The sequence below is a fragment of the Mus pahari genome, chromosome 3 (genome assembly GCF_900095145.1).
Source record: "Mus pahari chromosome 3, PAHARI_EIJ_v1.1, whole genome shotgun sequence".
NCBI lineage: Eukaryota > Metazoa > Chordata > Mammalia > Rodentia > Muridae > Mus > Mus pahari.
Window position 1 is genome coordinate 109,992,671 of NC_034592.1, and position 10,781 is coordinate 110,003,451.

General features: G+C 45.4%; 1 protein-coding gene across 1 annotated transcript in view; it reads right to left on the bottom strand.

The window, feature by feature from the left end:
- Window positions 1–10,781, bottom strand: part of Usp50 (ubiquitin specific peptidase 50) — a 19,987-nt gene extending 9,206 nt beyond the window's left edge. Inside the window, exons 1-5 of the mRNA XM_021194976.1 lie at window positions 10,542–10,781; window positions 7,745–7,927; window positions 7,301–7,496; window positions 4,912–5,121; window positions 2,597–2,739 (exon numbers count right to left, since the gene is read on the bottom strand). Coding sequence (XP_021050635.1) covers window positions 2,597–2,739; window positions 4,912–5,121; window positions 7,301–7,496; window positions 7,745–7,927; window positions 10,542–10,594 — 785 coding nt within the window. The 5' untranslated portion in view covers window positions 10,595–10,781. The remainder of the gene's footprint in view (window positions 1–2,596; window positions 2,740–4,911; window positions 5,122–7,300; window positions 7,497–7,744; window positions 7,928–10,541) is intronic.

The following is a 10,781-nucleotide window of genomic DNA, read 5'->3' on the forward strand; positions in this document are numbered from 1 at the left end:
CTCGGGAGGCAGAGGCAGGTGGATTTCTGAGTTCGAGGCCAGCCTGGTCTACAGAGTGAGTTCCAGGACAGCCAAGGCTATACAGAGAAACCCTGTCTCGAAAAACGAAAGAAAAAAGAAAAGAAAAGAAAATACCCTACAGACTTGCTTATAGCCTGATCTTATGGAGACATTTTCTCAGTTGAGGTTCCCTCCCTTCAGATGACTCTAGCTTGTGTCAAGTTGCCATAAAACTAAGGCACAATTGATCCCTTGCGAACTTACAGTCACATCAACTTTATATTAAACATGGCCTCCCCTTTCCTGTTGCTCCCAGCATCCATATTATAATATAAAACATATTACAGACTTCTCACCTGGACCCCTTCCACCCTTGGGCTTCAATTGCTACTGAAGCAGCTTCACCTTCATCAGTGGCCTCTCCTGGCCTCTCAACAATGCTGAGCCCCCGCTGCTCTCCGTGACCCATTCATGACTTCAAAACCCAGAACTGCCTGGAAGAGTCCTGCACATAACCTAGTTCATCTGCCAGCATAAGGCACAGCCTTGGCTACCTATGGAACACTGCTTCTGTGTGCTAACTTTGTGGGGACGCTTCTCAGATGTCACCCCAGTGACACCGCTCGCTCTCTTTTTAATCATTATTAATGGTAGGCATAATGCGTTAGACGCGGTGTGAAGTTTACCCTTGGGTTATTCGAATGCTGGTTTCTCTGCCCTCACATCTTGTTTCCATCTGGACTCGGCGCTGTGATGCTTATAACAAGAATCTCCTGTCTCGAGTTTATGTAAACAATTCTTGCCATTTATTCTCTGCCTTGTCAATAAATGCTGATCACTCAATGGCTGGGTGGAAGAGAGAACAGGCTGGGGCATCGGCCAGCAGAGAGAGGAAAGAGAGAGGGAGGGAGGTGGGGAGAGGCAGATCAGCGAGGAGGATGGAGCCATGACGACGGAGTCTGAAGACCCAGATCAATAATGATACCGTGGGATGGGGCTGGGAGGGAGCCAGGTTAGCATAGAAGTTAAGGTTCACCATCTAACTGCTCAGATATTGAGGTGAAGTTTTAAGTAAATCTTGGATTCTTTATATAATTATTGGGGAATGACATAAAGTAAAGAAATACAGCCACTGGGTTAAGTCATCCTTTATATTTATATTGAGGATAATTCATTTACAATTAACTTCTTGCTTCCAGACAACCATCAGCTATTGTTCCAGTAAGCACAGGGTTCACTCCAGTGCTGCTGACCCTTGCTAATCACCGCTGGTTCTTCAGTCCCAGCTGACTGCTACGGAGGCTTAATTCAAAATAGCAGATATGCAACAGCCCCGATAGTCTATAATAACTCTCAAACGTCCCTTTGGGACTTCACAAGCCAGGCCTCTGTCGGCTCCTTTGCTCTCAAGCCCACAGAGCTCTCAACACTCATTGGCTTTTCTAGCCCAAAGTTCCCAAGTCCTTTCCCAGTCTTCCCCCAACACAACATGATCAAATCTGTCACAGCAACACTCCCTATCCTGGTACCAAGCAAGAGCTTCCTACTGCTGTGATGAAACATCAGCAAAGCAGCTCTGGGAGGAAAGGGTTCACTCTTCCACGTCACCGTTCATCATCAAAGGAAGTCAGGCAGGAACACAAACAGGGGAGGAACCTGGAGGCAAGGGCTGATGCAGCGGTCATGGAGGGCTGCTGCTTACCGGCTCCTTCTGCCTGCCTTCCAATGGAACCCTAGACCATCATCCCCGAGGTGGCACCACCCACAATGCACTGGGTCCTCCCCCATCAATCTCTAATTAAGAACGAGTTCGACAGGCTCGCCTGTGGACTAATCTTATGCAGGGGACTTCTCAGTTGAGGGTCCCTCCTTTCAGGTGACTCTAGCTGTGTGAAGCTGACATAAAAGTAGCCTGACGGGCTGGTGAGATGGCTCAGTGGGTAAGAGCACCCGACTGCTCTTCTGAAGGTCCAGAGTTCAAATCCCATCAACCACATGGTGGTTCATAACCATCCGTAACAAGATCTGACGCCCTCTTCTGGAGTGTCTGAAGACAGTTACAGTGTACTTACATATAATAAATAAATAAATCTTAAAAAAAAAAAAAAAAAAAAAGTAGCCTGACACAGCCACTCTAGAGCAAGAACGGGTAAATCCACAGAGACAGAAACGACATTAGGGAAGTGGGAACGAGGGAGGGAGAGGAACAACGTGGAGGTGTTGCTTGATGGGGACTGGGGCATTAAAACGTTCTGGAAATTGTGGTGACTGGCTTTAACATTGTAAAGGTAATTAATACAAATGGCTACACCCTTGAAATGATCAGAATGATAGATTTTATGTCGCATATTTTTTATTACAAAATTTAAAAGAAATTAGATATTAAATCAAAACCCAATCCATTGAACCGACTTGGAATCCTCTCTTACTTGACACTGAGAACTAAACCCAGGCGGCCTTGCAGCTAAGCACCACCCACTTTGCTGCTGATTTTAGGACAAGCTACATATTAAATGGATAAACTATTATCATGTGAATCATATCTCAATAAAACTGTTGAAAACCATCTGCCCACAAGATTTCAAAATCCACATACCTTTTTAAGTGAAAAACAATTATTTTCGGCACCTTGGAAATCGAGGTCCTCACAGCTGCCTCTTGCTTGATTTCACAAAAGGAACAATGGATTTGGTTGCTCCAGGTCAGTGTGTCCTGTTGGAAAAAACACTGGAGACAGTCCTGTTGGGGGAGAAACAACACTTGGTGGCCTGGGATCCTCGCTGACATTAGAAGAATGGGTGTAAGTAGGAGAATCGTTGGTTTGAGACCAGCCTGTGTAATGCAAGGAGACCTGTCTTTCATACACACAAACCAAACCATAAAAGTTTGGAGGAGCTGTGCAAATGGCTTCTGGGAATTTTTCTAAGGAACAAACCCAGGAGCTACACTCTACCACTACCCGTGGCCCAGAATCCCATAAAATCTGCTTAGCAACTCTTTTTGTTTGTTGAGCTCAGGCTGGTGGCTCACACCTTTAACCCAGAGGCGGGAGGAGTTCTTCTGTCCAAGGCTAGGTTGGTCTGCATACCAAGTTCCAGGCCTGCCAGGGCTGCACAGTGAGACCCCGTGTAAAGAATAAGTAAAAAATCTACCTAGCAACAAGTGATGCTTTTTCACTGAACTGCTAGGATGGGCTAAGATTCTTTTCCCACTCTATTATGTTACCTTTTCTGGTTTATTTCTGGTTTACCTTTTCAATCACAGACTTTGACATTTCTACTAGCAAATCAGACAGCTCTTTTATAATTATGTATGCCCTGACTCAACTCAACAGGGGGGCCTGAAAATTGACCATATCTCATGGTTTTCGGTGACATTTTACAGGAGATGAATTCGAGTTCACACCCAGGAAGATGACATCTACAGCCAGGTCTTGCTTCTGCAAGATCTTGGCTTAGATGAGGAGGAATGGACTGTTTCCACTAGACATGTCAGTGCCTCAGCCCAGAACCTGCCATTCTTCCCAGTCACCTTTAAAAAAAAAAAATTTATTTATTATATGTGAGTACACTGTAACTGTCTTCAGACACTCCAGAAGAGGACATCAGATTTCATTATGGATGGTTGTAAGCCATCATGTGGTTGCTGGGACTTGAACTCAGGACCTTCAGAAAAGTAGTCAGTGCTCTTAACTGCTGAGACATCTCTCCAGCCCCCCCCCTCCAGTCACCTTTATTTAGCCTTTTGATCAAGTGGAAAACAAAACTAACACATAATAGGCTTCTGTTGTTCCCCAGCTATATGCACAAAAACTGTCATCAACAGATGTGCTTTTACAATTTCAAAAGAACAAGACAGGTTTGTGTAATTGTGCAAGGATAGTGTTTCCTGATTCCTGAGGTTCCTAACCAAGCTCTCTCCTCCCACCCCCCCTCACAGATCACTCTGAGCACTGAAGATCAGAGAAGGCAGACTAAGCTGCAGACCCCCCTCTCTCCACACAGTACACAGCTTCTATCCAGACCGCATGAGAGTCTTAGGAGTTGCAGAGATGGCCAACCAGTTAAGAGCAGCTCTTGCAGAGGACCCTGGTTTGGAACCCATTTGGTGGCTCGGAACTGTAATTGCAATTTCAGGGAATCTGCCGCCCTCTACTGGCCTTCTCGGGCACCGAGCACGCACATAGTACACGTATATGCATGCAGGCAAACAAACAAGCATACACTGTGTAATAAAAAATCTTTTTAAAAAGAATCTATTATAACTAGTTTTAGCTTTAAACTGTAGAGTGTGAGTGGGGAGCCATGATATCACAAACTGCCCATCTCAAGAGACTGAATAAACCTCACCTATATTTAAAGTTTTAAGTGGGGCTTTGCCTTGAGTACATTTAGAAATTAAATTAAATTCACAGTAACCCACCTCTGCTCCCCTACCCACCCACTCCCACTACTTGGCCCAGGCTTTGCCTTGTGCTTCGTCATATAAAGTTTGCAAGACCAAGGGGCCTCTCTTCCCAATGATGGCCGATTAGGCCATCTTCTGCTACATATGCAGCTAGAGACACGAGCTCAGGGGGTACTGGTTAGTTCATATTGTTGTTCTTTCGGGATAGCATTTGAAATGTAAATAAAGAAAATAATAAAAAATAAATAAAAAAATTCACAGTAACTATAACCACAGGCTGCTTTTTTAAAAATGCTGTTCATTCATGGGCCACCTTTATTTATGGCTTTTAAGGCATAAAACAGCCCTCTCCTACTTAAAATTGTAGGAAATAATAGCCGAAACTGTAATCCTCAGTATCTGAGAGACTCGAGCAGGATTACAACCACCACCTCCACCACCACACACCCTCCACCCCCCATCTCAAAAACAAGAAAATATATTCAGGAGCTGGGGGCTCCCTACCTGGAGGGAACATTCATATTCAGATGGGATGGGGAGGGAGAGGATGGTGAAAACTTCATTCTTGTGCGTGCAGCTCTCACACTTTAAACATGTGATGCTGTAACTGAGCTGTCCTTCAAATAGCCGGGTGATGATGGAGGTCTCACAGGCTGGCACTTTTCTGCAGCAGCTTTGGTCTGTTCTTTTCTCATTCGCTCTTCTTCGGCAGTTCTGTGAAAAAGGACACATTCATCTTATAAAAACCATGGAAAACAGGACCAGCAAACAGTTTGGATTCAGACAGAACACTAAGACATTGACAGCATAAGCCATGAGTGACATCTGGTGACGCAGCTATTTCCCTTTTGGGATGGATCTGAAGAATGACCATAATTGTCCTGGCAGGAGATCAGATTCTTCACGGGGAGACATCTGTGCCCTCCTGTTAGCTATCAGAAGTCTAAAATCAATGGTCCTAGAGAGATTGGAATTGCTGCTATCGTGGCTGAATGAAGCTTGGTGTGGATGGTGGAAGAGCCTGTCTCCCAGGAGGAGATTAAACACAGTTGCAACAACTTGTCAGACTATCTTGGAAGAAAGATGGGTACCAATACTTCAGGAATGCTCACCACTGGCTTTGAACACTCTTAGCTATTTATGCTGCTAGCCACCTATTTAAATCCAAACCTCATGTCAGTAACCCAAACTTGACTTGAGGACTACTGAACCTTATGGGTTCTTCCCAGGGTAGGCAAGCCGGATAGATCTCCCCAGTGTTACTGCCTCTCACTGTCCTAGCGAAGAAGGCAAGGCGGGGGCCGGACCTAGCTTGTTAAGGGTTTTAGGGCTCAGGCTTTGACCCTTAGAAAGCGTTGGTAACAATTCGACAAGCTAGGCTAGCATTGGAAACAGGTTGGCCTTGAACTGCTTTCCTGAGAGGGCTTGGATCTCAAGCTTCAGCCAGCCTGAGTCGCGAGGAAAAAGAAACAGTGTTTAGACACTTGGCTTTGAACTCAGGTGAATTTCTCCTGGGCAGGGACCTGGGCTTTTTTGCCTTCCTGTTGGCTTGGAGGAGTGGTTTTGGTTTTGGTTTTGGTTTTTTTGATTTTGTTGAACCAGTTATCCTCTGAATGTGTGAGCGAATCTGGAGAACTTTTGGGCTCTTGGGCATCTGCCATGTAAAGAACTAGAATGTGACAATTTCAGACGTCTATAATATCTGCACATGGAGCAGGGCCGAGGCAGGAGGATTCCCAGTCATAGACCTGACTGGGCTCCACAGTAAAACTCAGTTTCAGAAAAAAATAAAAGTAAATACAAAACCAATAATTTTAGGAACTGGACAGAGGGTTCAGTGGTTAAGAGCATTGGCTGCACTGGGCAGTGGCGGCGCATGCCTTTAATCCCAGCACTCAGGAAGAGAGGCGGGGGATCCCTGAGTTGGAGGCCAACCTGGTCTACAGAGTGAGTTCCAGGACAGTCAGGTCTATACAGAGAAACCTTGTCTCGAAAAAACAAACAGGGAGCTGGAGAGATGGCTCAGTGGTTAAGAGCACTCACTGCTCTTCCAGAGGTCTTGAGTTCAAATCCCAGAAACCACATGGTGGCTCACAACCATCTATAATGGGATCTGATGCCCTCTTCTGGTGTGTCTGAAGACAGCAACAGTGTACTCATATACATAAAGTAAATGAATCTTTAAAAAGAAAAAACAAACAAACAAAAACAAAGACTGGCTCTTTTCCAGAGGACCTGGGTTCAATTCCCAACACCCACATGGAAATTGGGTGGCTGGAAATTGTCTGTAATTCCAGTCCCAGGGCATCTGACACCCTCTTCTGGCCTCTATGGGAATCTGGCAAATAAGCAGTACACAGGCATACATGCATATACAATAAATATTTTTTAAAATTTTAAGTTAAAAAAAAAAGCAAACCAACCAATAAACAACAAATATCCTAACCTGGACATTTTCCTCAGGACCCCAGCATCAGAGCAGTGTCCTACTTGGTGCAGGGCAGGCCATGCAGCCTGAATACATGTATGCACATGCGCGTGCACACACACACACACATACATATGCACATGCACACACATTCACACATTCGCCCCCACACACATGCATATGCATACATACATATGCACATGCATACACTCACACATTCACACACATGCATACACACATGCATGTGCATATGTATGTATGCACACACATTCATTCGCGCACACACACATGCATGTGCATACATACATATGCACATGCATACACTCACACATTCACACACACATGCATATGCACACATGCATGTGCACATACATATGCACATGCATACATTCACACACACGCACACGCACGCAGGCGTTTCTGATAACAGCTTACATTTCCTAGCTCAGGGCTGTTAGTTCTTACCTTTTTCAAGGCTTCGTGAAGCTCGTTGAGGACGTAGATCAGGAACTCCTGCGCATCTTGCTGTGTCTTTTTCAGAAAAGCTGGGTAAAGACTGCCTACAGCTGACAGAAATATCTCTGGTGAGACACAGTCTGAGTCTCCAAGCCACATGTCTGTCATCAGGTAGGCAAAGGCGGTGGTAACCTCGCTGCAGTCCCTGAGAAGAAGAGCGGGGCAAAGGGCAAATATTTCATGAAAAGAAAAGACCCAGCTCCGGGGCACGGGATAGGTCCACGCCCCTGCACCAGAGCCCAGTCCACCCTGCTCTCCTCACCCTCGATGTACTCTCTCTGGGGACCTACAGTGTCTGGGCTTGTGGCCTTTCACAAGGACTCCAGCGGGTCCTTTCCTCGCCTCACCTGGGGGAGCTGGGGTGGGGCAGACTCGGGGAAGACCTCCTCTTACTTCTTAAGAGCTGTGATGTACTTTCCGGACAGGAAGTACTCCACCAGTGGAGATACGCTGCAGAGGCATTGCAGGATGGCGTTCACGTAGCAGGTGTTGCCCAGGTTCCGCAGTCCCGTCACGCCCTGGAAGTGTGGCTGGGTCTTAGACTCCGGCAGGGAGTCATAGTCTGCACACTCCGCACTGTGTGGGCCACATGGAAGGAGAGTGTTTCCAGGGGAGAGCGTGAGTGCTAGTGCCGCTCAGACCCTGGCAACCTCTGAAATAAAAGCGCTCTTTTGTGGCTGGGAGGCAAGATCCTCTCTGAACTGACAAGTCTCTTGTTTCACATCTCAGTGACTGAAGTTAGAAGTCACCAGCCTGGCAAGAAGGGTTTTGTCCCTTTTGTTTTGTGGTAGGCCCTCCCCACGTGTCTCTGGTTGGCTCTGCACTGTCTATGTTGACCAGGCTGGCCTTGAACTCACAGAGATTCCCCCGGCCTCTGCCTCCTGCGTGCTGGGATTAAAGGTGTATACCACTCGATTAGCTAGGAAAGATTCTTAGTGGGTTTTTCTCTCAAACTCACTCTCTACCAAGGACAGAAGGTTTTTAACTTAAGACCAGAACTCTGAATGACATAAATGTGTGTGTGTCTGACATAAATAAAAGTTTCTTCCTAAAAAGAGAGTGAAGAGATAGCGTAGGCCTGCCTTCCAGGTCTCAGGGTGGCTTGGCTAAACATCCAAACTCAACTGTTACAAACCAAAGCCTTTCCTGTTTTAACAGTAGCATCATAGATGTTTTGTACGTAGTCTGACTATGTTAAGCACTTAATATACATTCCCCTAAAATATTTGCAACAGCTCTCCTGGGTAGAAACAGTCCTGCTAAAATCATTTACAGACGGAATAACTGGCTTATGTGAGTGAGCAGATGAAATAACCGGCTTATGTGAGTGAGCAGATGGAATAACCGGCTTATGTGAGTGAGTCGTTTGCCCACAGTAGTATACTGGGGGAAGCACACAGTGACGCAGGAGAAATGAAGACATTTACCTACCTTACCTGTCCATTAAGTTATATGGAATTATAGCATATGCTGAGAATGAATATAACTCTATAGGTGCCATATTGAGAATATATATACGTTGGAACTGTGGCTCAGTGGGTAAGAACACTGACTATGGATTCTAAAGGACCCCAGTTCAAATCCCAGCAAGTGCTTTATGGGGCCGTTAAAACACTGTAACTTTGGCCTTTCTTAGCTTCTTTTGGTGTCTGGAGACAGCTATAGTGAGCATGATACATACACATAGTAGGAACATATACATTCACATGTTAAAGGCACATATGCATACATATGTGTGCATACATGCACATACATAGAGGAAAGGAGAGAAAAAACATAGACGTAAATCATTGCTATGCTAATAACTGGTTATATATATTTATGATCTGGGTTCTTATGCCTGCTCATTTATAACACAGGAACATTGAACATGAGGAAGTGTGCTTAATGTGTGTGAGGCACGATCCCCCAGCAAAACAAAGAACATGACCTCCTTCCTGGCAGGGTGGCTGTGAGGCCATGCAGGTGCCATGCAGGTGCCATGCAGGTGCCATGCAGGTGCTTAGCTTAGATCACATAGTAAATGACATCTTTTAAAAGAACACAACACAGCCAGGCATTGGTGATGCAAACCTTTGATCCTCGCTCTCAGAAGGCAGCCGCAGGGGGAATCTCTGAGTCTGAGGCTAGCCTGGTGTACAGAGTGGGTTCTAGAACAGAATAGCTAAGGCTACACAGAGAAACCCTGTGTCCAAAAAAAGATGTGTATATTTATATATATACACACACATATATATATATATATACATATGTACATATAAACTTATATACATATTCACATATGTGTATATATCTATGTGTATATGTATATATATGCATACATGTATATACACACATGTATAATATGTATATACATATATATACATGTATAGTATGTATACACATATATTTACATGTATAAACACATATATACATATATAATATGTATACATACACACATATACAGATATACATGCACACACACACACACACACACACACACACACACACTCTAAGTGAGCCTGAAGAGATGGCTCAGCATTAGGAGCACTTTCTGCTGTTTGAGAAGAGCCTGGCTCACTTCCCACAACCACATGGCAGCTCACAACTCTGTGCATCTCCAGTTGCAAGGGATCTGATGCCCTCTTCTGGCCTCCAAGGGCACTGCTTTGGCATTCTTAAATTGCCCGCAAAACATTCATATACATAAAATAAAATCTTTAAAAAAGGAATACAATGACTTATTTTAGGACCGCCTTGAAGTGGAGAGATGAGACCGGAGCATCTGCCCAGCACGCAGAGACGGGAAATACTGCAGGCTCCAGGAGGCCTTCTTGATCTGCGCAGTTCCCTCTTACAATCTGACCGATTCAGTGGGGCCGCTCACCACCTTCATCCTTTATTACCTTTCTTCCCACAGCCTGAATCTGAAATCCAGGCCCCACGGCCCAGTGGCCTCACTCAGTGCCTCTGTTCAGTTTTGCCCATCTGAAAAGTGCATCATTCTCACTTTTACTCAGTGATATCACGGAGGCCCTGGGCTGACTGAGCAGGGAGTACATGTATATATTACCTCTTCTGGGTCCTTCATGGGTTAAATCTGGCAGAGCCCTCCCAAATGCAACAGGTGCCATGCCTCCTCTGGGTAAGCCCTCCCCTGGCCCCCCAACTCCTAAGGTTATCTATAAAGGCACAGGACATAGAGGCTCACAGGATGTAGTAGACACCGAAGTCGTCTGCAGGGAACGGCCGATGAGACGCCATGTCAATGGAAGCACATCAGGCTTTCAGTTCTACTCATGAGCTAACTTTGGTCCTTTTAACTTCATTTCTCCAGGACCGCTCCCCTGGCTTGTTTGGGGTTTTGAACAGTTTGAATGCTTTCCCCCCTTTGTGTTGCTGCAGACTGAGTTCACTTGACTCAGGTCCAATTCTTCTTGGATCCTCCCCT